Source organism: Sus scrofa, chromosome 2 (assembly GCF_054392235.1).
Source record: "Sus scrofa isolate SSC_HxYL_T2T_F1_AM1 chromosome 2, Sscrofa_HxYL_maternal_Yorkshire_Landrace_v2.0, whole genome shotgun sequence".
Lineage (NCBI taxonomy): Eukaryota > Metazoa > Chordata > Mammalia > Artiodactyla > Suidae > Sus > Sus scrofa.
Window position 1 is genome coordinate 69,501,791 of NC_139384.1, and position 25,044 is coordinate 69,526,834.

Below are 25,044 nucleotides of genomic sequence, written 5' to 3' on the forward strand. Positions count from 1 at the left end.
TTGTGACCTACGCCAAAGCTTGTGGCAACACCAGATCCTTAACCCACTGAGTGAGGCCAATCTGAGTCAATCCAACCTGCATCCTCATAGACACTATGTCAAGTTCTTAACCTGCTGAGCCACAACAGGAACTCCCTGCACCTTGGTTTCTTATCCACAAGAACCAAGCCATTCTCCTTTCTGTTCAGTGGGTGGGTTTTCTATCACTTGCAACCAAAAAGATTCCAGTTAACACAAATTGTTTGTTGTGGACCTGGGTTAGAGATTCTGAGATTTTTATTTTGATGTCAAAACTCACAGAGGGAACAATAAAAATTACAACTGAAGAATTGGGGGTGGGATGTGGGCTGAGAAACATGAGGAAGGGGTGCCTAGAGTCCCTGGGATGTTTCCTGGAATCCTGGGTATCCTTCAGGGCTCCTCAGGTGCCTTGGGTACCTCCTGGAAACCCCATCTGGTGGTCATCCATAGCCTAGTTTAAGAACCAGAGTCCTAGGCCAGGGCTTCATTGTACAAGATGGTTGGCTGTACGGGGATGGTTCAGACAGTGGCCTCAACTTCAGTAGCTTCATCATCTTCCTCCAGCAGGCTGTAGGAGGCATGGCTTTGGCAAGGCCGCTGCAGTGGGTGAGCCAGCAGTTTGGCCATACAGTTGTGCAGCTCAAGGGCTGGCCCAGCCAGCGCCACCTCATACTTATAGCTGGTACCCTTGGTATCCAGGCTGCCCATGAAGGCAAACATGTCCTGTGGGCCAAGGAATGGCTGTTCAGATAGAAGTTCCCCTAACAGCCCCCTCCCTGTCCTGAGGACCTCCCAGGAGGGGCCTCAGGGAGAGGTTCTGAAGGGTAAACAAGAGTTTGCCGAGAAGAAAACATTCCCACATTCAGCAAACATTCTTGGCCACCCACCCAGTGCTAGGGACCCCAAGAGGTCCCAGTACTGATGCCCCTGGTCTGGAGAGACCCAGTCAGATACGATGACCCCCAGCCCCCATGGTGATCTGCCTGGAGGAGCAGGGAAGGCAGTGTAGGGACTTCTGGTTTGGATAGTGAAGTATAAGCAGGAGCTGGGCTCAAGACCCCCAACACCCCCTGCTCACAGTTGGGTAAACGGAGGCTCAGAGAGACCAGTGGCCAACTTAAGATGCTACAATGAGTTCAGGGCTGGGATGTCAAGGCCCAGCTGAGCCTGGCGAGGCAGGGAGGGGAGGGTGCTCCAGGCAGAGGGCACAGAGAAGGCAAAGGCAGGAAGAGAGAAGCAGGGGATGCTGGGGGATGAGGTGGACAGGGACCCATGTACTCCTGGGCCACTGTCCCAACAGCCCCACTGGCTCGCTGCAGACATGTCGAAAATGGTTGTTGAATGGCCATGATCAGGCAAGGCCAGGGCTGCAAAATGGAGGTGTATCCACATCCCCACCCCCCAACCAGGGCAAGTGGGTTCTGAGACACGCCATAGACACCTCCATCTGCCACCCACACACAGAGCAACTTCTCACCTTCCAGCTCATCTCCTCCTCCTTCTCTTCGGCGCCATTGTGGATGTAGACAACATCGAAGAAGAAATACGGGCACTGGAACATTTTCTGCAGGGGAAGAAAGCCAGCTTTTGGGACTCCGGTCACCCCATTCTCTCATGACCATAATTCCCCAGCTTCTGCCTTAGGCTCTGGGAATGTGACTCTAGGCACCCCAGCTCCTGTAGTCAGAAAGTCCCTCCTAGTGTCTAACCATCTTTTCTTTTTCTTTTTGCTATTTAGGGCCACCCCCAAGGCATATGGAGATTCCCAGGCTAGGGGTTGAATAGGAACTACAGCTGCTGGCCTATGACACAGCCATAGCAATGCAGGCTCTGAGCTGCATCTGCAACCTACACCACAGCTCACGGCAATGCCGGATCCCTAACTCACTGAGCAAGGCCAGGGATCGAACCCAAAACATCATGGTTCCTAGTCGGATTCCACTGCGCCACAACGGGAACTCCTGCCTAACCATCTTGCTGGCTGTAGGCATCCCTCTCCCAGGCCTCACTCACCTTCATGGGCTCCGTCAGAGAGAACTGGGGCTGGCAGGGTGGACGGCTATAGACGAGGATGGTGCGGACCACGTATGGTGGTGGAATCGTCTGCACGTTCTCTGTGACTGGCAGCTCCGTCTTCTGCTGGCTGCACAGCAGGGGGATTGGGGAGAGGGACAAATCAGAGCACGCCCTGGTGGCCCACCCCACTTTTTTATTTTTTATTTTTGCTTCTTAGGGCCACCTGTGGCATTTGGAAGTTCCCAGGGTAGGGATCAAATTGGAGCTACACCACAGCCTACACCACAGCCACAGCCATGCCAAATCCAAGTCGAGTCTGCGACCTACACCACAGCTTGTGGCAATGCAGGATCCTTAACCCACTGAGAGAGGCCAGGTACTGAACCCACATCCTCATGGATACTAGCTGGGTTCATTACCGCTGAGCCACAACGGGAACTCCTAGCTCACCCCCTCTTGTCACCCATGGAGAACCCAGCTCCTCACTGGGTATGTGAAGTGTCACCTGACCCCTCCCAGTTGCCTCTGAGCCTTCCCAGCTTTGCCTTTTTGCCTGATCTCTCTTGCTCCATCAGAGCCACTGCTGGCCCCAAAGCGAGAGCCTGACAGTCCACCCTCAGCACCATGAGTGTCCCCAATCACTGTGTTGAGTTGGACCTGCCCTACCAAGCCAGGAGACTCTCAAGCAGGGAACAGATTCCCACTCACCCAGAGCTGGCTCTCACATTGAGCAGAGGGTACAAGGCAGAGGCAGACAGTGGGCTAATGTCCTTAATATGCAAAAAGCAAATCTGATCAACAAGAAAAAAGCCAACATCCCCCTAGAAAAATAGTTAAATGGGACAAAAGGACAAATTGCTGAGGGAATACGGAATGGTATGAAAATAAATGAAATGAAAAGAAAAGCACAGCAAAAGAAGATGTGGCCGCCTCCCACTTATCAGACAAGAACTTTTAGCAATATGATCAACCCCAGTGCTGGCAGAGGTAAACAGGGTCAATTTCCTGGGAAAGTGCTTTGGCAAAGTCTAGTGAAATTAAAAACACACACCACAGTGTTCCAGAGTGTCCTCCACTGGGAATTTATCTCATAGACTCACTTGCAAAATTTGCTGAGATGGTTGTACCAGTTCAGTCATGGTGGAAAAGGCAAAACAAGCTCTGTGGCCACCATCAGGGGGATGACAAAAACAGGGCTTGGAATACTTGGGCCCACAAACTAAGAATAGTTTTTTTTTTGTTTTGTTTTTTTGTTTTTTTTTTTTCATTTGTAAACAGTTTGGAAAGAAGAAAATCAAAAGGAGAATATTTAGGGAACTCCCCTTTGGTGCAGCAGGTTAAGGATCTGGTGTTATCACTCCAGCAACCTAGATTGCTGCTATGGTACAGGTATGATCCCTGACCTGGTGACCTGGGAACTTCCACATGCCCCCGGTGCAAAAAAAAAAAAGAAAAAAAGGGAAAAATAAAGGGAGTTCCCATTGTGGCTCAGCAGCATCAAATCCAACTAGTATCCATGAAATGCAAGTTCCATCCCTGGCCTCGCTCAGTGGGTTAAGGATCTGGCGTTGCCGTGGTTGTTGCAGAGCTAGAAGCTACAGCTCCAATTCAACCCCTAGCCTGGGAACTTCCATTCGCTGCAGGCGCGGCCCTAAAAAGCAAAATAATAATAATAATATTTTACATTATGTAGAAATGATGTGAATTTCAAATCTGTGCCTGTAAATAAAGTTTTACTGGCACACAGCCCCACCCACCTGCATACCTATGGTCTAAGGCTGCTTTCTGATTTCAATAGCAGTCTAGCTGCCTCAACAGAGACCGGGTGATGCACCAAGACAAAAATATTTACTATCTGGCCCGTTAAAGAAAAAGTTGGCTACCCCCAAGTTAAACAAAGCAGTGGAGGACCACTGGGCTGTCACAGAATAACACAGAGGCCCTGATACCAGGAAGAGCCTCTTTTGCAAAAATGCTTCCAGACAGGTAAGTGAGCAATTGTTCCAGGGACAGAGAGTGAGAAAGGAAGATTTCAGGCCTCCCTAAAGGTCTATTTCCGGCCCATTTCTTCTCTTCAAAGGTGAACAACAATGTCCCCATGGGGGACTTACATGAGGCTGAAGAGACCTTCCAGATCTGGGGGGAATGCTAAGGAGAAGACTCAATGGCAAAGCAGCACACAGGTGGACATGGGCGAGTGGCTTCCCTCCTCCTCATGCCAAGAGAGCGCAGGTGCTTCTGAAACTGTTGCCAGGAGACACGCTATGGTCCTCTTGTCCCAGTCTCTTTACCACTGAGCATGATTTCCCTCAGCATAGATCATGAACTAGGGGGCTGGCATGAGATGCCCTGAAGGCCTTTAGTGATTCAAAGGCCCCCCTCTCCCTCAGGGCTGGGGCTAGTCTCCTCACAATCAAAGAGCCATGGGTTTCCCTGTGTCCCTCCTCCCTCTCTGTAACTCACAGGATTCATACTATATCTAAATTGTGGGCTGCAGTGAGCCTTGAATGTTTTTTTGTTTTTCCTTTTAAGGGCCACATCCGTGGCATATGGAAGTTCCCAGACTAGGGGTTGAATTGAAGCTGCCAATTCAATAGCCAGGGCAATGCTGGATCCTTAACCTACAGAGTTAAGGCCACATCCTTATAGATACTAGTCCAGTTCTTAACCTGCTGAGCCACGATGGAATTCCAGCCTTGAATGTTCAATTTAACATAAAATGTGCTAGGAGTTTCCACTGTGGCACAGCGGAAATGAATCCAACTAGTATCTATGAGGATGGGGGTTCAATTCCTGGCCTCACTCAGTGGGTTGGAAATCCAGTGTTGCCATGAGCTGTGGTGTGGGTTGGAGGCTGGAGCTCTGATTCAACCCCTAGCCTTGGAATTTCCATATGCCACAAGTGCAGCCCTAAAAAGCAAAATAAAATAAAATGTGCCGTGCCCAGGTCAAAGGGGCTGTAGCAATGACTGTGACTTTTCCGTCTCAAATGGCCACGTACTGAGCACTGATGGTGCGCTTGGCCTTTGAAGTGCTCCTCATGTGGGTGCACTTTTGATATCGAGTCTGTATCAGCTATTTGTGCTTCTGTATACAAACTCTGTCTTCACAGCCATCCTAAGGATGGCTCCCATTTTACAGATGAAGAAACTGAGGCTCAGAGGGGATGGCTGGCCCATGCCCGATGTGGCAGAGCTGGGATCTGGACCGAGCTGGTCCCAGCCAGGCCGCTCCCCAGGGACCCCCGCATGGAAAGGATACTGAAGGTGGAGCAGGAGGCCGTCTCCAGGTCATAGAGGCAGCTGCAGAGTTCACGGGGGTCAGAGGTCAGGCCGGACAGCTGCAGGGAAGGATGGGACTCAGTGAGGTCCTCCCGCAGCCCCAGGAGACCCCAGGGCACCTGGCCCCATGCCCAGCCTCACCCAGGCGGTGTCGTCATTCACCACGACCAATGCGAATTCATGGCTCTTGTCGATCTTGTGTTTTGTCCGCACAAACATTTCAATCATTTTCTGGGAGACGTTGAGGGCATTGGTTTTGGAGCTGGAGAGGGCCAGAGAATGAGAGAGGGACAGGGGTTAAGGCCCAGGTCATGCAACAGGGCAGGTGGCAGAGCCCAGCCACAAGGCCAGCCCAGCTGACCCTCTCCAGCTCTTGCCCTCTCCTAATGGGTCCCTCTGACCAGCCAGGGTCTCATGTCTGCTCCTTGGGAATCATTCCACCTCTGCTCAGCCATGGGCCTTCAGGAGGGCCATGGAGGGGAAAGTGGGCTCATTCCCAGCATCTCCCAGGGCTCTACAGGCCCCATCCAGACCCTGTTGCCCGACCCAGCTACTCAGGACAAGGGCTTTGGGATCAAGCCAGGCTCTGTCCATTTGCTGTGAGACCCTGGGCAAGTCACTCTGCTTCTTGGAGTTTCCCAGTCATTGCTCTGACATGGAAAGTGCGTGACAGCTCTCCAGTGCATGGAACAGAGCTCCAATGGGCTGCAGCTGTATCCTTACCAGTTAGCTTTGCTTACTCTCCAATAAAGCCAGGCCCTAGACCAGGCCACATGGGTGTGGGTCTCAGAAAGACAGCCCCGGGTTTTTTGGGCCTGGCCCCTCCCAGCCATAGCTGCACATTCAAGTACCCCACCCTCACCCCCATATCCCTCTCACCCATTGAATGACTCCAGCTTTGGCAACGACATTTCCTCCGACAGGTCCAGGCAGATGATCTGCAACAAAGTTGGAGGGAGATGAGGGCTGGCAACTGGCCCCCACGACATTCTGCTGGGCCTCTCCAAGCAGCCCCAACTGAAAAGGCTGTTTGATGACATCCACTTTGGAAGCAGGCAGCTCAGGGAAAAGAGCACTGGACTAGGAGTCCAGGTTGATGAGTGAATAAAGCAACCAGAGAACATTTAACACGGAAACAAGGGAATAGTGGGTAATTTGTGTCCCTCCAAAAGATATGTCCACCTAGAACCTCAGGACATGAATTTATTTGGAATGAGGGTCTTTGCCGATGCAATTCAGGTAAAGATCTTGAAGTATGATCTTTCTGGTCTGGGGGGCAGGGATAAATTAGGAGTTTTGGGGTTAACATATATACACTACTGTATGTAAAAGCGATAACCAATAAGGACCTACTGTACAGCACAGGGAACTATACTCAATATCTTGCAATAACCTGTAATGGAAAAGAATCTGAAAAAAAAATCTGACTGAATCACTTTGTTATACACCTGAACCTAACACAATACTGTACATCAACTACACTTCGATTTAAAAAAAGTCATTCTGCTCATACTAAGTGAAGTCAGAAAGACAAAGACAGATATCACATTATACCACTTACATCTGGAATCTAATATATGGCATGAATGAGCCTACCTACAGAAAAGAAACAAACTCATGGACATAGAGAACAGACTTGTGGTCGTCAAGGGCGGGGGGGAGGGAGTGGGCTGGACTGGGAGTTTGGGGCTAGTAGACGCAAACTATTGCATTTGGAGTGAATAAGCAATGAGATCCTGCTATGTAGCACAGGGAACTACATCTAATCACTTGTGAGGGAACATGATGGAGGTTAATGTGAGAAAAAGAATATACACACACACATATATATGTATATGTATATATATGTATAACCTGGTCATTTTGTTGTACAGCAGAAGTTGACAGAACATTGTAAATCAAGTATAATAAAAAAAAATTTTTTTAATCATTCTGGAGTTCCCATTGTGGCTCAGGGTGTTAATTAATTAATTAATTAATTTATTTATTTATTTTATTATTATTATTTTTTTGCTATTTATTGGGCTGCTTCCACAGCATGTGGAGATTCCCAGGCTAGGGGTCTAATCGGAGCCATAGCCACCAGCCTACGCCAGAGCCACAGCAACGCAGGATCCGAGCCGCGTCTGCGACCTACACCACAGCTCACGGCAAAGCCGGATCGTTAAACCACTGAGCAAGGGCAGGGACCGAACCCGCAACCTCATGGTTCCTAGTCGGATTCGTTAACCACTGTGCCACGACGGGAACTCCTCTCAGGGTGTTAAGAACCTGACATGGTGTCCAGAAGGATGGAGGTTTGAGCCCTGGCCTCGCTCGGTGAGTTGGGGCTCTGGCATTGCCACAAGCTGTGGCACAGGTCACAGACACAGCTCAGATCTGGTGTTGCCATGGTTGTGGCATAGGCCAGCAGTTGCAGCTCCAATTTGACCCTAGCCTGGGAACTTCCATGTGCTGCAGTGGTTAAGAATCCAACTGCAGCAGCTCAGGTTGCTATGGAGGCACTGGTTAGATCCCCAGCCTGGCGCAGTGGGTTTAAGGATCCAGCGTTGCCCCAGCTGCAGTGTAGGTCACACCTGCCACTCAGAATCAATCTCTGGCCCAGGAACTCCCATATGCCATGGATGAGGCCAAAAAAAAAAAAAAATCATTCTGATCTAACAACACATGTCCTTATAACAAAGAAGACTCAGAGACACAGACGGGAAGGCTGTGTGAAGACAGATTGCAATGATGCAACCACAAGCCAAGGCACAATTAGAGCCACCAGCAGCTGGAAGAGGCAAGGAAGGCTCCTCCCCTAGAGCCTCCAGAGGGGATGTGACACCTTGATTTCAGACTTCTGGCCTCCAGAACTGTGAGACAATAAATTTCTGTTGCTTTAAGCTCCCCCAGTGTGATAACTTGTTGTAGGAAACTTAGGAGACTAATACAAAGGGACTGTGTTCTAGAGTGAATCCAGAAAGACAACATTTAACTCAAGGTTCCCTAACACCCCAAAGCCACAAGCCAAGCCCCTCACTTACCACTTTCTCTGGACAGTTGACCCTTGGCGTCCGTACCTGGACCTCCGGGGTTGGTGGAGGCACCTGCCAGGGCTTGGGGCCGGCTCCTGGGGGGTTGAGGGTCCCATCATCAGCACTGGCTGCTTCACCTTCACCCTCACTGCGGCTGCCCACACTGGCCTGGGCCCCCAGTGCCCGGTCCTCAGCCCCCTCAGGGTTGGAGCGAGTGCGGGGCCTGGGCTCAGCAGACTGCTCCTCTTCCTCTTCCTCCTCCTCCTCCTCCTCAGTGGGACTGCTGGGCTCCACCACCTCCATGGCTCCTGAGTGGCTAGATGGAGTAGGGATGGGAGAAGCCAGGATTCTTCCCTGAAGGGTTTTAAAAGCATTTAGTTACTGGGCAGGAGAACAAGGCATGAGTTGCCTACTGACAGTAAGAGTCACTCCTCCCAGGGTCTTAGTTTCCCCATCTATGGGATGGACACCTTTTACACTTAGTGCAGCATCCACTCTGACTCAAGGTAACAGTCTATTTTTTCCTGTAGGGCTAACCCAACCCCTCCCTATTTTGTCCAGTGAGCACACCTGACCACTGTGAATGGCTCAGAGATGGGGATATGACCCAATGTAGGCCAGTGAGGGGTCGCTCTGAAACTTGCAAAAGTGCTGTTAGAAAAGGGGAACTCATCAGAGTTGCAGAGATGGGAGGTTACAAGTAGAGAGCTGGTAGAAGCTTCTAAGATGGGAAAGAGAGCCTGAAGAGATGCTCACCCAGTAAACAACAAATAGACTTCTGAGCACCTAGATCCATCTATAACTAAATTCTTTTTCTTGCTTAAGCCAGATTGAGTTGGTTTTTTTGTTACCTGAAACTGAAAATGTCCTGGTGAAGAAAGGAATAATAACTTCTAGGGTTCTCCCTACTGGGCGCTGGCTGCCTAGGGAGGGGAACAGATCTGTGTGCTACAATTTCCTCTGAGGAAAAACAGGAGGCCAGTGGAGCGGGCTGCCTAACTGCGCAATGGGTGCGGGCTGCTGGGGATGATCTCTGAGCGCCTTGCAGCCCCCACAATCTCTAAGGAAAACAAAGCTTAGCTGCAGCAAGAGGGATGAAGGCTAGACTGCAGGAGAAACCAGAACGGAAGGCGGAAGCCTCAAGGCAGGCGAGGGGCTAAAACTTTTGCGGCTAGGGACGTTAGGCCTCTGGAGACGAATCCCACAAGCATTCACCACCCAACTTCTCACCGTAGCCTGAACCTCCTTCCAACCCGGCTGTCGACTCGCTAGGAAGCCGCCATCTTTAGCAGCCGGAAGTGGTATGGCGCGGCCGCCACATCTCCTGGGAAATGTAGTTCATCAGGCCTCAAGCCGCGCGGAGATGTGAATGGGATGAAGCCGGAGAGTCTTGGATGCTGATAGGCTGGGACTGTGCTAGGCGGTGGGGTTTGGATTGCGATAAACTGGAGTGGAGCCGAGTGGAGAGGGATCTGGAAAGTGATTGGCTAAAGAGAGATGAGGAGGAACTTTTCATGTTTCTGACTGATTCCCACTGCGCTGGTCAATGCTTCTACCCTGATAGGCTGGAACGAGGCAGAGGGGAGTAGGACTTTTAGTGGGATTGGGTTCGAAAAATGGAGGAGTCCGAGCTGGCAGCGTAATTAAATGGAGTGGAACAGTTGGGCAGAGTTCAGAAGGGGCGGGCTGGTTGGTGATTGATGAAGTTGACCGCACCTCAGTGAGGGATTTTTTTTTTTTTGCCGCGGAGGTAGGCGTGGTCTAGATCCCAAGGCCCCGCCCAATTATTTAATTCTCCTTATTTTACATACATCTGCAGAAATTAAAAAACACTAAGCCAGGAGTTCCCCTCGTGGCACAGTGGTTAACGAATCTGACTAGGAACCATGAGGTTGCAGGTTCGATCCCTGCCCTTGGTCAGTGGGTTAACGATCCGGCGTTGCCGTGAGCTGTGGTGTAGGTTGCAGACGCGGCTCGGATACCGCGTTGCTGTGGCTCTGGCGTAGGCTACAGCTCCGATTCCACCCCTAGCCTGGGAACCTCCATATGCCGCGGGAACGGCTCAAGAAATGGCAAAAAGACCAAAAACAAAAACAAAAAACAAAAAACCAACAACACTAAGCCAGAACTATTTCAAACTACTCTTCCTTCTTCATGCGGAATTTACTCTTCAGCCCCATAACTATTTTATTTTATTTTGCTTTTTAGAGCAGCACCTACAGCATATGGAAGTTCCCAGGCTGCGGGTCTAATGCGAGCTGCAGCTGCCAGCCTAACCACAGCCACAGCAACTTGACATCTGAGCCGCATCTGCAACCTACACCACAGCTCATCGCAATGCCAAATCCTTAACCACTGAGCTAGTCCAGAAATCGAACCCGCACCCTCTTGAATACCACTGGGGTTTGTTACCACTGAGCCACACAGGAACTCCACCATAACCACTTTAAAGCTGAGCCTCAGTTTCTTTATTTGTAAAAGCCTACCCAAATCAGCCAGGCTCTGGTTCAGTGGTAGCCCAGAGGGGCTATCACTGCTTTGAAAATGGAGAATTTGTTGGAAAAAAAAACAAGAAGAGGGAGGTCATTCTCGGCAGAAAGAACTGCCTGGGCAAAGGTCTGGAGACTTTGAGGAGCCTTGGAGGGCTGGAGCCTCTCACAGGTTAATATGGCCAGAGCAGAGGGTTAGAGAGAGAATTTCATTGCCCCTGGGTACACACCCCTAATATCAGAGAATTTCAACTTCTCTCCTTGTGTCTCTGGGGACACAGAAGCAGGAAGACTCAGCCTCCTAGGGTCTGTCGGTGGGAGATTCAAGAACATTCATGCTGCCCTAGGCTCTGCACAGTTTAAACCAAAGGCAGAAGGAAGGAAGGGGTGATTCAGGTAGCGGTTATGGCACGGCCAATGTCTCCAGAGTGTGAGAGAATTGAGTGTGAGAGAATTGACCTCCTTCACAGAGGAGGTCATTGTGGCTGCAGCATGGAGTACATACTGGTGCTAGCAGAAAGCATATTGTTTTTAAAGACCTTGAATGCCAGGCTGAAGAGCTTGAAATGTTTCCCAAGGGCAATGGGGAGCCGTGGAGGGTGTATGAGCAGGGGAAGAGAACAGTGGTATCTCTGTCTCTGGAGTCTGGGTGGGGAAGGGAGTGGAGGGGTAGCCGGGAAGCCCAGGGAGGGAGCTGGCTGGCATCCAGATTGGGGAGGAGAGGCTTGGGCTGTGATTGTGGATGGAGACGAGACAAGGAGGTGGCCTTTAGAGGTACATGCAGGAAAAATGAGCAGGATATAGGGTCCAGCTGGGCTCTGAGGAATCCAACATTTATAGAGGAGAAATAGCAGCTGGCAGAGGAAGCAGAGATGAGATGGATAAAGAGTCAGTAGGAAACAAGGAGGATGTCTAACCATTCATTTCCCTGATGGTGCCTGACCATGTGCAAATTGCTTGTTAAAACTCCCATGAGGCAGTTCCCGTCATGGCTCAGTGTTTAACGAATCTGACTAGGAACCATGAGGTTTCAGGTTTGATCCCTGGCCTTGCTCAGTGGGTTAAGGATCTGGCATTGCCATGAGCTGTGGTGTAGGTCGCAGAAGTGGCTCACATCCTGAGTTGCTGTGGCTCTGGCAAAGGCCGGTGGCTACAGCTCCGATTGGACTCCTAGCCTGGGAACCTCCATATACCGTGGGAGCGGGCCAAGAAATGGCAAAAAGACAAACAAACAAACAAACAAACAAAACTCAAGTGAGGACTTCTCTCTGTAGTGCAACAGGATCAGCAACATCTCTGCAGTGCCAGGAGGCAGGTTTGATCCATGGCTGGCACAATGGATTTGGCGTTGCCACAGCTGCTGTATAGGTCGAAACTGGGGCTCGGATATGATCCCTGGCTCAGGAACTCCATATACTGCAGGGCGGCCAAAAAAGAAAAAAAGAAAGAAAGAAGGGAAAAAGGAAAAAACTCTCATAACACTGGTAAATGTATATATACCAGTACACACACATACACACACCCACACACACAATGGAATACTACTCAGCCATAAAAGAATGAAATAATGTCATTTGCAGCAACATGGATGGACCCAGAGATGATCATACTAAGTGAAATACACACACACACACACACACACACACACACACACACACACACACAAAGCAAGGTGGTCTCTTGTGGCACAGCAGGTTAAGGATTGGGTATTGTCACTGCAAGCTGCTTGGGTTGCTGCTATAATGCAAGTTCAATCCCTGGCTCAGGAACTTCTATATGCCACAAGCACAGCCAAAAAAAAAAAAGTCAGTCAGACAGAAAAAGACAAATATCATGTGATATCATTTTATGTGGAATCTAAAAAAAAAGATGCAAATGAACTTATTTACAAAACAGAAATAGACTCACAGACATAGAAAGCAAACTTACAGTTACCAAAGGGGAAAGGTAGGGAGAGGAATTAACAGACACACTACTGTATATAAAATAAACAAGAAGGACCTACTGTATAGCATAGGGAACTGTATTCAATATCTTATAATAATGTATAATGGAAAGAACCTCAAAATAACTTTAAAAGAATATATAGTATATATACACATATATAACAATCACTTTGCTGTACACTTGAAACTAATATAACATTTTAAATCAATTAAACTCCAAGAAAAAGTTGTTGATATTGGGAAAAAAAACAAAAACCAAAAACTCCTATGACACTGTAGGAAGATAAGGAAATTGAGACTCAGAGGGGATCATTACTTGCTCAAGGTTACCAATCCCAGGTCTGTGACTGAAGTGGAACAAAAATTTTGACCCTGGAGTTCCCGTCATGGCTCAAGGGTTAACAAATCCAACTAGGAACCATGAGGTTGTGGGTTTGATCCCTGACCTTGCTTGGTGGGTTAAGGATCCGGCATTGCCGTGGGCTGTGGTGTAGGTTGCAGACGAGGCTCAGATCCCTCGTTGCTGTGGCTCTGACATAGGCTGGTGGCTGCAGCTCCGATTTGACCACTAGCCTGGGAACCTCCCTATGCCGAGGGAGCGGCCCAAGAAATTACAGAAAAAAAAAAAAAAAAAAAAAAAAAAAGAATTCTGACCCTGACAGGCAGAGAAAAGAAGTTTGCAGGGGAGCAAGATGAAGAGCATCAGCTCAGGGGAACATCCTGGCTTCTGGGAAATTAAATCCAAGAGTCAGAGATGGAGGAGCCATGGGCTTGGTGAGACAAGGAGGGACTGACATCCTGGGAGCTAGACATGTGTCCTCCTGCTGGGGCTCGAGGAAGCCTCTGTCCTTCAGGAGGAAACTGCACAATAACAAGTCACATGGCCCTGGGAGGGGGTTTCCTGTTTTCCGGCCCCTCCCAGGCTGGCCTTGGCCAGCCCAAGTCTGAGCAGGCAGTAGCCAGAGTTACCCCAAGAGTGTCCAAGGACTTGGTCCTCTGACCAAAGTGCCCCCAGAGTAATAGAGAAGTAGAGCAGGCTGAGGGGACCAAACCCCAGGATTGGAACTTCCGGTTCAGGAGAGCCCTGGCAGGGAGAGGGGACCATTGAAGTCCTTGCCATAAGCCCAGATAGGGGAGGGAGGGGAACAAAGACGCAGTGAAGAATAAGAGAGGCAGAGGAGAATGGGGAGGTCAGGGCAACCTTGAGAGGTAGTGAGCTTCCCGTCAAGGGAGGCATTTAAAAGTGCCAAACCATCATTGATAACTCAAGATCCTTCCAGAGAAGTGAAATCGATGTCCATTACACAGAAGAAATTGAGGCTGGCATTCACTTTGAGTTGGGATCAGGTTGTGATTTTAGGGGGTGAGGAAGACTCAGAAGACACTGATTTCTGGATAACAATGAGTGCCAGGGCCACGCGGCCCCGAAGCCGGCGAGGGAGGCATGCTTTGCCCGTAAGTGTCCCCTGTCCCTGCCACACCCATCTCTGTGGGACCTCAGGACCCAGACCTGCCTGGCTCAGTCCTAGGGATCATTTGCAGGGTGAGCTGGACCCTGTGGCAGAGAGTTCAGAGGAGGCCGAGGCAGCCAGTGGGAGCTCTCACCTGGGCCCTGTGCCATCTCAGGATAGCTGTAAGCCGGAGCTGCTGGGCCATGAGGTGGAGGCCAAAGCAAAGAGCCTGGAGAGCAGGTAAGGCCTGTTTGTCCTGTGACCCCTACTCCAGGCTGGGCACATCTTTCCCACCCATAGATCTGTTTATGTCCCTCCCCTACTCACATGCATGTCATGGCTCCCACTGCCCTCAGCCTGACTTTCAAGGCCCTGTGCAATGCAGTCACAGCCTTGTTACAAAGCCTCTGTGTGTTAGCCACCCCAGATGACCCCATTTCTAGAACTTTCCATCTCTCACCTCTTCACAGGCCTGACAAAGAAGTTGATGGGGACTCTCACGGGGGGCCAGCTCTAGCTCCAGAGAGGCCCCATGAGCCTGCAGAGGAAGCCCGTCATGCCCCAGAGGCAGCCCCACGGGAAAGGGAGACCAGCCCTTCTGAACCTGGAGCCCCCGATGTGTTTCAGACTCTACAGCATGCTCTGAGCTCTCTGGAAGCGGCTGCTGCTGCCTGGCGCCACAGGCCCCCAAGCTGTGCTGGGCCAATGGAGGCAAAGGACAGAAGCGAGGGGGGACCGATGCCAGGCTTGGAGCAGGAGGGGGCTGGGAGCTGCCAGCGGGAGGCAGCCCGATTGGCTGAAAGGAACACCTGGCTGCGTTTGGCCCTGGGCAGCCGCGAGGACGAGCTGATCCGCACCCAGTCCTCCCTGAAGGCCTTCCAGGCTGAGAAGGAGAGGCTGCAGAGAGAGGTGAGTGGGGCAGCCTGCCTCCCAGGGTTCCCTGTGTGAGGGAGGAGGCGGTTTGGCACAGGACATGATCAAGTTCAATCATTTGTGTATTTGTAAGGCTTTTATGGAGGCTTGGCTGCTGAACCACAAACAGACAAAGGTTGCTTGCAATCTTAGGTAAAGTGATCAGGGAGGCCCACTGAGGAGGTGACACTTGAATAAAGACCACAAGGAGGGGAGTTCCTGTTGTGGTGCAGTGGAAATGAATCCAACTAGTATCCATGAGGATGCTGGTTCAGTGGGTTGGGGATCCGGGGTTGCTGTGAGCTGTGGTGTAGGTTGCAGACGAGACTCAGATCTTGCAGTGGCTGTGGCTGTGAAGTAGGCTGGCACTGTAGCTCCGATTTGACCTCTAGAAACACACACACACACACACACACACACACACACACACACACACACACACACACACACACAAGGAGGCAAGGTAGGAGCCATGCTAGTGTTGGGAAGAGCATTCCAGGCAAAGGGAACAGCATATGTAAAGGCCCTGAAGTTGAAGTGTGGTTGATGTGTTCAAGGAACAGTGAGGAGATCGGTGTGGGGCTGAGTGGGAGGATACAGGGTATGAAGGTGATGGGGGCAGATTCTTCAGGGCCTGTGGGTCACAGGGAGGATTTGAGCTTTTTTTTTGCTCTGCAGTAGGTGAGAAGCACAGAGGATTATGAAGGAGGGAGGGTTGAGACCTCACGCAGGCGCCCTCTGGCGGCTGTGGGAGGAACCGCTGGTGGAGGGAGAGGGTGGAATCTTGGAGATAAGGGAAGAGACACTGGTCCAGAGGTGTATCAATGGAAGTTGTGCAGGTGCCTAGAAGAGGGCAGGTTCTAGATAATGTTGAAGGTGGAGTTGGCAAGCGTGGGTGTGAAAGCTAGAGAGGGCTTGAGAACGAGTTCTGGGTTGGGGGTTTGGGAGACTGCAGTGGAGGCATGGGGAGTCTACCAGAGGGGCAGTTTTGGTGGGAGGGAAACCCGAGTTGTGGTCTCTGATTAGCTCCAGATGCCATGAGCCACCCACATGGGGCCATTAAAAGAACAGCTCTAGGAGTTCCCATCGTGGCTCAGTGGTTAACAAATCCGACTAGGAACCATGAGGTTGCGGGTTCGATCCCTGGCCTCTCTCAGTGGGTTAAGGACGCGGCTTGGATCTGGCGTTGCTGTGGCGTAGGCTGGTGGCTACAGCTTCGATTTGGTCCTTAGCCTGGGAACCTCCATATGCTGTGGGAGCGGCCCAAGAAATGGCAAAAAGACAAAAAAAAAAAAAAAAAAAAAAAGGAACAGTCCTACATCTGAGTTCAGAACTCAGCAGATGTCAGAGTGAGAAGGACCCAGGTGGTGACACTAGGGGTTGCAGGTGCCAGTGCAAGGAGTGGGGCCCATTTCCCTACAGAGTGGGGCCCATTTCCAAGATGGAAAAGAAAAATATATTTTAAAAAATGTTTGCCTACCCCCTACCCCCTGCCTCTGGCAAATATCAATCTGTTCTCTGTATCTGCATGTTCAATTCTTAAACTTTTTTTTCTAGGGCTGCACCCGTGGCATATGGAGGTTCCCAGGCTAGGGGTCTAATCAGAGCTGTAGCTACCGGCCTACACAACAACTTGGGATTTGAACCCCGTCTGTGACCTACATCACAGCTCACGACAACTTAACCCAATGAGAGAGGCCAGGGATTGAACCTGAAACCTCATGGTTCCTCGTCAGATTCATTAATCACTGAGCCATGACAGGAACTCCAATTTTTTAATTTTTTAAAAATTTTAATTTATTATTATTACTATTATTATTGGCCACACCTGCAGCATGCAGAAGTTCCTTTCCCAGGCCAGGGATCAAACCCTTGCCACAGTAATAACCAGAGCCATGCAGTGGCAATGCCAAATCCTTAACTCACTGAGCCATCAGGGAACTCCAATTTTGCTTTATTTTATTTTATTATTTCATTTCATTTATTTTATTTTATTTTATTCCTTTTATTTTTTGGCTGGCCTGCGGCATATGGAGCTCCTGGGCCAGGGATCAAATCTGAGATGCAGTTGAGACCTATGACACACTTGCAGCGATGACAAATCCTTTAACCCACATGAGCTGGGGATCAAATGTATGTCCTCATGCTGCAGGAGATGCCATCAATCCCTTTGCACCATAGCAGAAACTCCTTCTTTAGACTCCACATATAAGTGAGATCATACAGTGTTTATCTTTTTTTTTTTTTTTTTTTTTTTGCCTTTTTAGGGCTGCACCTGAGGCATATGGAGGTTCCCAGGCTGGAGTCAAATTGAAGGTGTAGCCACTGGCCTACGCCACAGCCATAGCCAAACCAGATCCAAGCCACATCTGCAAACTACACCATAGTTCATGGACACACTGGATCCTTAACTAACCGAGCAAAGCCAGGGATCAAACCTGCATCCTCATGGATACTAGTCAGACTTACTTCTGCTGAGCTACAACAGGAACTCCCTTTCTTTTCTTTTTTGGGTGCTCTATGGCATATGGAGTTCCCAGGCCAGAAATCAGATCCAAGCTGCAGTTGTGACCTAAGCTACAGCTTCAGCAATGCCAGATCCTTAACCCACTGTGCCAGGCTGGTAATTGAACCTGTGTCCCAGTGCTCCCAAGAGGTCGCCATAGTTGTGACACAGTAGAAACTCCTCATTGTGTTTTTTTGTTTGTTCATTTGTTTGTTTGTCTTTTTAGGGCTGTACCCACAGCATATGGAAGCTCGAATTGGAGCTGCAGCTGCAGGCCTACACCACAGCCACAGCAACACGGGATCCAAGCCGTGTATGTGACCTACACCACAGCTCACGGCAATGCTGTATCCTTAATCCCCTGAGTGAGGCCAGGAGTCAAACCCACATCCTCATGGATATTAGTTGGGTTCGTTACCCTTGAACCATGACAGGAACTCCCCACATGGTGGTTTTGATTTGCATTTCCCTGAGACTTAGCGATATTAAGCATCTTTTCACATACCTGTTGGCTATCTGTATATCTAAAAAAAGGGAAGTCTTAAGTGGCTGAGTGAGTTGCCCAAGGTTGTATAGTGAGGGATTTGGTAGGATGAGTATCTGGGGTCCTGCCTTCCAGCCAGGGCTCTTGCCACTGCCCTAGGAACAGATCTTAGGTAAGAATGCTAGAGCCCCCAGGCCTGACACCCCCCTTTCCCATACAGGTCCAGGAGCTGCAGGATTCCCTGCTGAGGCTGGAGCCCTTCTCATCGCCCTCTGGTGACCAAGCAGGTGGCTCTAGAAGTGGTTCCAGCAGCTCTGGGGCTGACAGGGAGACCTGGGACACTCAGGTGAGTGTGGGAAGCTGAAAACCATGATCTTAAGATGCTTAGGGTTTAGGCCATGGGACTCAGTTCCTGGTCATGGATCCAATAGCTTGTGAGGTTGGAAAAGCCCTAAAGCCATGATGCTGGGCTCTTGGTGACAATCTGGGTGAATCCAGCCACCTTCTGGAGTTCCCTGGTGGTGCAGTGGGTTAAGGATCTGGTGTTATCAGTGCTGTGGCACTGGTTGGATCTCTGGCATGGAAACTTCCATATGCTGTTGGCACCTCCAAAAAAAAAAAAGAGAGAGAGATTGATTCACACAGGAGTGTATTTTTTTAAAAAATTCACCTCCTTCTGCCTTCTGGCAGGATCCTTTCTCCCCAGCTCATCCCCTGCTTCGGCGCCTCCAGAGTGATTCCAGCACCCAGATGCTTGAACCGCTTGCCCCTGAGATGCACATCGTGGAAGCCCAGATGGAGCAGCTGCGAGGGTAAGAGCCACAAATGCTGAGCTCGTAAGGGCACTGGTGCCTCCCAGCTGGAAGAGGAGTCTCCAGGAGTCTGGAGCTGGAGGGGGAGGGAGGGTGGAAGTCAATCAGGTCCTAACTGTCCTTCAAGGCATCTCACTTTCCTTCTTTTCCACTTCGGGAGGCAGGAACATTGAAAAGCTCAAATGCTTCAACCGTCTGCTGTCGGCTGTGCTCCAGGAGTACAAGGGCCGGTGTGAGGGCCTCAGCATGCAGCTGGGCCAGCTGGAGGCTGAGGCCACTGCGCTGCATCTAGCCTTGCAGTATAGGTCAGTGCACCCCACCCATGATGTCACTGACTGGGAAGGAAATGGGCATCCTCAAAGGATGGCCCTCGTCCCTAGAGAGAGGCAGGGACCTCACACGTCCCTAGAGAGAGGCAGGGCCCTCACAGAAAAGTACTTTTCCCTTACCAGGGAACTTAACTTCAGGCGATTTTAGTCCAAGAGGGCTGGAGGAGCAGTTCCCATCCTACCCCCAGCCTGGGAACTTCCATATGCCGTGGGTGCAGCCTTAAAAAGGCTGGAGGAGTTTATGAACTCCCAGGTGTGGGGGAGGGGAGGAGAAGTGAGGGGGTCCCAGAGCAAGTGGGGATGTCACCGACACAGCAAGATGGGTGTCCTGGAGTGCTTAGAGCTCATGTCCCACAGTGAACACTGTGAGGAGGCGTATGGAGCCCTGCTCACTCTCCGGGAGGCAGATTCCAGAGCAGGAGAGAAAGCCCTCACGAGTGACTTGGAGGCAGCTGAAAAGGAAGCTCAGAGGCTGCTGATGCAAGAGAAGGCTGCCATGGATGGAGGGACACTTCAGGCTCCACATCCAAGGTACCCAAGGGAACCCTGGGTACCGGGTGAGCCAATGAGTGAGGTTCTGATTGGAGAACTGGGCTCCCAGAATCAGTCCCACACTGGGAAGTTCCATGGCTCTTATGGTTGGCATGAAACCTGACTGGTGTTGGCTGGTTGCTACTCAACAAAGTTGGGGTGATGGTGACACCCACTGGGGTTGGTTTAGGACGCATCAGAGTTGGCATGATGATGATGGATGATGGTGCCCATGGATTAGAACTGGCATGATGGTACTTAGTGGGGTTGGCTTGATGTTGGTATCCACTGGAGTTGGCATGATGCTGCCTAGCAGGGTCGGCAAGTTGTGTGATGGTGCCCATTGGGTTGACATGATGGCATCTACCACGATGGCATGAGTGACTGTACCCATTGGCATGATAGTGTTCATCCATCATTCATCACTGATAGATGATTTTGATCATTGAGGTTTACAGTGTGGTACCCACCATATTGGTTTGACCATGCCCACCACAGATGGCATAGGAAGGACCCATCACAGTCAATAGGATGGAAGACAATGGAGCCCACCAGTGCTGACATAGGATCCTCTTCTGTTTCCTGTAGCCGCGAGGGCAACAGTGTGGATAAGCCCACACTGCAGGAGGTGGCTACCCAGCTCCAAGGCTATGTTCAGCGTCTCCAGGAACGCCGTGCTCTTGTGAAGATTCCTCCAGAACCTGGCCCTACCTCGGCACCCACGTCCACTGTGCCCCATGCTGAAGCCATGGTGCAGGCCATTCTGGGGACACAGCCTGGCCCGTCGCTGCCCCGGCTAGAGAAGACGCAGATCCAGCAGGAACTGGCAGCCACACGGGTACACAAGGGCTGTGGTCACTGTATCAGTCTTTCCTGGTGGAACCAAACTCTTTGCTGAGTCAGAGAGAAATGTGATTGGGGGACCCAGTAGAAAGGGAGCGTTTTGCTGGACTGGGGACTAGCTTCCTGGAGGGAGGAGATTTGGAGCTGGGGTTTTGAGGGATGAATAGGAATTTGTCCTCCGGCTTTCAGTTTCTCATAAGATTCCAAATCTAGCTTCCCAAAATGCCCCTCCTATGGAAAAGAAAGAGGAAGGGGCCATAATCTGAGGTTTGTAGCCTGGCATGAAAGAGCTGAGGTTTTGAATTTGGAGAAACTCCGGACACTTCCACTGAGCTGCTACTTGACCTTGTTTAGGATACTTGCTCTCTATGAACTGGCATTTCTACAAGCTGTTTTTTGTTTGTGCGTTTGCTTTTTAAGGCTGCACCCATGGCATATGGAAGTTCCCAGGCTGGGGGTAGGATGGGAACTGCAGCTGCCAGCTTATGCCACAGCCACAGCAATGGCAGATCTGAGCCTCATCTGCCACCCACGCCACAGCTCATAGCAACGCCAGATCCCTAACCTACTGATCGAGGCCAGGGATCAAACTGCATCCTCATGGATACTAGTCAGATTCATTTCTGCTTCGCCACAAAGGGAACTCCCTACAAGCTGTTGTGTTTTTTTGTTTGTTCGTTTGTTTTTGTCTTTTTGTCTTTTTAGAGCTGAACCCGTGGCATATGGAGATTCCCAGGCCAGGGGTCCAATCGGAGCTGTAGCCACCAGCTTACACCAGAGCCATAGCAATGTGGGATACGAGTTGCATCTGTGACCTACACCACAGCTCATGGCAACACCGGATCCTTAACCCACTGAGCAGGGGCGTGGATGGAACCTGCAACCTCATGGTTCCTAGTCGGATTCATTAACCACTGAGCCACAACGGGAACTTCACAAGCTGTTGTTTTTAATGGGAAGATGATATTTCCCATCATGCAAGATCATGAAGGGAGAGTTCCCTTCATGGCTCAGCGGTAACGAACCTGACTAATATCCATGAGGATGCGGGTTCGATCCTTGGCCTGGCTCAGTGGGTTAGGGATCCCGCATTGCTGTGAGCTGCAGTGTAGTTCACAGACGTGGCTCAGATCCCCAGTTGCTGTGGCTGTGATCTAAGCCAGCAGCTGCAGCTCTAATTGGACCCCTAGCCTGGGAGCTTCCGTATGCCACAGGTACGGGCCTTAAAAAAAGAAAAGAAGGAGTTCCCGTCGTGGCGCAGTGGTTAACAAATCCGACTAGGAACCATGAGGCTGTGGGGTTCGGTCCCTACCCTTGCTCAGTGGGTTAACGATCTGGCGTTGCCATGAGCTGTGGTGTAGGTTGCAGACGCAGCTTGGATCCCGCGTTGCTGTGGCTCTGGCGTAGGCTGGCAGCTACAGCTCCGATTCGACCCCTGGCCTGGGAACCTCCATATGCCGCGGGAGCAGCCCAGAGAGATAACAAAAAGACCAAAAAAAAAAAAAAAAAGAAAAGAAAAAAGACAAGATCACAGGGACGGTTTGTGTTCCTGCCTGACCAGCCCTCAGTGGGTGCCCCCTGGAGTTCAGTTTCCCCAGCAGTTGACCCTAGAGGTGAAAATTCTCTCCCCTTTCCCTGGTCTGCCAGGAGACCCTGGCTGACCTGACGCTGAGGCTACAGCTGGTGCGACGGGAGAAGCGGGCTCTGGAGCTGCGAGAGGCTGCCCTCCGAGCACAGGTCCCAGCCCATGTACTCCTGCTGGAGCAGCTGCGCTGGGAGCGGGCACAGCTCCAGACGGGTGAGGCCAACAGCAGCGGTGAAGACAGCAGTGGAGGCGCGACCAGCGGAGAGGAGGAGTGGTCCCAGGTGAGTTGGCCGTGCCTGGACCTGGTAGGAATAGCTGTATACTAGTGACTGTGTGGTTCCGGTTAATCATTGCCCCCTTTGGGGAGTTCCCTGGTTACTCAGCAGGTTAAGGAGCCAGTGTTATCCCCTCTGTGGCTCAGGTCACTGCTGTGGTGTGGGTTCAATCCCTGGCCTGGGAACTTCCGAATGCTGTGGGTGCAGACAAAAAAAAAAAAAAAAAGAATCATAGCCCCCTTTGAGTCTCAGTTTCCATTTCTTTTCTTTTTTTGCTTTTTAGGGCTGCACAGGCAGCATATGGAAGTTCCCAGGCTAGAGGTAGAATTGGAGCTGCAGCTGCCGGCCTAGGCCACAGCCACAGCACAGGATCTGAGCTGCATCTGTGACCTACACCAGAGCTCATGGAAACCCTGGATTCTTAACCCACTGAGCAAGACCAGGGATCCAACCCGTGTCCTCATGGATACTAGTTGGTTTCATTATCGCTGAGCCATGACGGGAACCTCTCAGTTTCCATTTCTTCACACACAAAAAGAGCTAATGGTTAAGCTACATTTCAAAATTCCCACTTCTACTTTGGGGTTTCTTTCTTTGAGGGTATTTATTGAGCCCAATAAGCCCCAAGGGATTTAGTGTCTTCCACTCAAACCTGTGCCTCCTCCTTCCCACCCCCAGTCTTATTCATACTTCCCCTTCTCCATTCCAACGGTCCCAGCCTATGCTTCATTTCTTCCGAAGTTTTGGCTCCAGCTTCCTCTCTGAGGCTTTCCTTTTTGCCCCTTACTGTCTAATCATGCCTGTTCTCTGCTTAAAGCCTTAGTGGCTTCCGGAACCTTCCTTTGAATCACCTCTCCTACCTCCAAGCCTTTAGAAATGCTGTGACCCTGCTGGGAACACCAGTCACTTCCCTCCTTATCTAATTAAATTCTCAACCTCCTACAGGCCTGAACTCAGACATCACCTCCTCCAGGAAGTTCTCCTGGATTGCCTAAAAAGGAGATCCCCTGTAATTTTTTTCCCTTGTTAGGGAGTACCTGTACCCTTATGGAGGTACCTAACCAGAGTGGGGGCTCTGAAGGCGAGGGCTGTGGCCACGTGGCCACAACATTCTGGGTGATTTCAGTGTCCAGCTTGGGCTGAGCCCACACTCAGGCTATGCTAATGTCGCTACCCTCCCTTCTACCTCCCACAGAGCCTGCCTGCTGTCCCCAGTGGCAGCAGGGGTATTGATGGAGGCCAGATGGGCAAAGTGCAGGACCCGGAGGAGCTGGCCCAGGAACTGTCAGCGTCACTTACCAGGTCTGTGCCTGGGTCCTGGACTGGGGGATATGCAGACTGGGGGGTGGGTATGTAAGCACTCATGGAACTGTTGTGTGTACACCTGTGGCTGGATGTACACCTGTGTACAGCTGAGTTCACATGGAAACATCTTGGGCACATGGGTGGGAGGAGGAGAAAGAAGACATTGGCCGTGGCTATGAACCCCTCTCTCTCCACCCCTGTACCAGGGCTCTGGGCCTGAGGGAGCAGCTGCAGACCCTGTGGGAAGAGCTGGAAGAGGTGGCTCAGAAGGGGCGAGCCAGACGGGCTCAGAGTACTGAGCTGAATAGTGATTTATGCCAAGCTCACAGGTGGGTCCCCCTGTGTGACCTCAGAAGCATCCCTGGTTCTCCCTGGGCCTCAGCTCTCCCTCTGTAAGGTGGGTGGCAGGTTCAAACCATTCCACACCTCCTTGGGTGCCAGATGTGTGTCAGCACCTGCTGAGGGATGCTGGGACCCCAGGAAGATCCAATCTCAAAGAACACCCACCTCGGGCTGGGAATACATAGCCTCTGTCTTGGGCAGAATGGAGGGATATTTCCTGGCTCACCTCCCTACCCCCTCCAGTGTCCTGGTCCTGGCCTTCCGGGGTGCCCACCGGAAGCAGGAAGAACAACGGCGGAAGCTGGAGCAGCAGGTGGCACTAATGGAGACCCGACAGGCAGAGGAGCTGGCAGCACTAGAAGCCACAGCAAGAGCCCTGGGGAGGGCCAGACGTCCCTGTCACCCTCCCCGGCCAGGGGAGACCTTTCTGTAAGCCTTGCTCTGTCCGTGCCTGGACATGCCAAATAGTTGTGGCAGGTCATGCCATAAACTGTCCCGGAGTGATATTATGTCATGGGGCATGACTTTGCATGTTGAGGCGTATTTGGAGGGATGTGGGCTGATGTAACTGGGTCTGGGGCCTGACAGAGGTGGTTGGCTGGGCATTTGAGAAAACCCAGTATCTTTGGCCTCACACAGTATGGCATGTGCATATGACATGGCAGCTGGGTATGCCAGAAGCAGCTTGGGCTCTCCCGCAGGGCTGGCTAGGGGGATTCAGGGTTCAGTGAAATTACATAGCCAGAGCTGAAATTCCAGCCCTCATCTGTCCCCAGGAGCCCAGGGAGGAGCCCACTGGGGCCAGGCACACCTTCCCCTGCCCATCCTCTTCTAGGGAGATGCTGGGTTTGGCCTGGCACAGAGGAAGGTTCCCATCACCCAGAAGGAAGACTGAGTCC

General features: G+C 51.1%; 2 protein-coding genes across 7 annotated transcripts; one reads left to right on the forward strand and one right to left on the reverse strand.

Annotated features, from left to right (window-relative positions):
* Positions 1-241: 241 nt before the first annotated feature.
* Positions 242-9,640, reverse strand: BABAM1 (BRISC and BRCA1 A complex member 1). 3 transcript variants are annotated; one of them, XM_021083572.2, is made up of 9 exons: positions 9,566-9,640; positions 8,345-8,651; positions 6,198-6,256; positions 5,460-5,580; positions 5,299-5,377; positions 4,149-4,173; positions 2,035-2,164; positions 1,499-1,585; positions 242-744 (listed from the first exon to the last, which is right to left on the reverse strand). In XM_021083572.2, exons 2-9 carry the CDS (start codon positions 8,636-8,638, stop codon positions 541-543), a joined length of 999 nt encoding a protein of 332 aa, XP_020939231.1. In that variant the 5' UTR covers positions 8,639-8,651; positions 9,566-9,640; the 3' UTR covers positions 242-540. The 3 variants fall into 3 exon arrangements, 2 of the variants coding, with proteins under 2 accessions (XP_020939231.1, XP_020939230.1); XM_021083571.2 differs by having other exon boundaries at positions 8,345-8,689; XR_014837428.1 differs by lacking the exon at positions 4,149-4,173 and having other exon boundaries at positions 2,035-3,657; positions 4,636-5,377; positions 8,345-8,689.
* A 4,084-nt stretch (positions 9,641-13,724) lies between these two features.
* Positions 13,725-24,649, forward strand: USHBP1 (USH1 protein network component harmonin binding protein 1). Of its 4 annotated transcripts, none has more exons than XM_085012442.1 (13): positions 13,725-14,225; positions 14,313-14,461; positions 14,692-15,130; positions 17,866-17,952; positions 18,344-18,469; positions 18,814-18,935; positions 19,100-19,240; positions 19,622-19,795; positions 20,384-20,633; positions 22,286-22,504; positions 23,694-23,800; positions 24,010-24,132; positions 24,389-24,649. In XM_085012442.1, exons 1-13 carry the CDS (start codon positions 14,064-14,066, stop codon positions 24,576-24,578), a joined length of 2,289 nt encoding a protein of 762 aa, XP_084868568.1. In that variant the 5' UTR covers positions 13,725-14,063; the 3' UTR covers positions 24,579-24,649. The 4 variants fall into 4 exon arrangements, with proteins under 4 accessions (XP_084868568.1, XP_084868569.1, XP_020939232.1 ...); XM_085012443.1 differs by having other exon boundaries at positions 14,849-15,130; XM_021083573.2 differs by lacking the exon at positions 17,866-17,952.
* Positions 24,650-25,044: the final 395 nt, after the last annotated feature.

What these genes read in the sequence shown, in the direction of transcription:
- USHBP1 (XM_085012442.1), top strand. Translation starts at nt 14,064, where the DNA reads ATGTCCATTACACAGAAGAAATTGAGGCTGGCATTCACTTTGAGTTGG. An exon ending in GCAAAGAGCCTGGAGAGCAG is followed by an intron (nt 14,462 to 14,691) that starts GTAAGGCCTGTT and finishes ACCTCTTCACAG; the next exon opens with GCCTGACAAAGAAGTTGATG. An exon ending in CATCTAGCCTTGCAGTATAG is followed by an intron (nt 19,241 to 19,621) that starts GTCAGTGCACCC and finishes CATGTCCCACAG; the next exon opens with TGAACACTGTGAGGAGGCGT.
- BABAM1 (XM_021083572.2), bottom strand. Translation starts at nt 8,638, where the DNA reads ATGGAGGTGGTGGAGCCCAGCAGTCCCACTGAGGAGGAGGAGGAGGAG. An exon ending in AAGCTGGAGTCATTCAATGG is followed by an intron (nt 5,581 to 6,197) that starts GTGAGAGGGATA and finishes GGCCCTCTCCAG; the next exon opens with CTCCAAAACCAATGCCCTCA. An exon ending in GGCCTCCTGCTCCACCTTCA is followed by an intron (nt 4,174 to 5,298) that starts GTATCCTTTCCA and finishes CATTCCCCCCAG; the next exon opens with ATCTGGAAGGTCTCTTCAGC.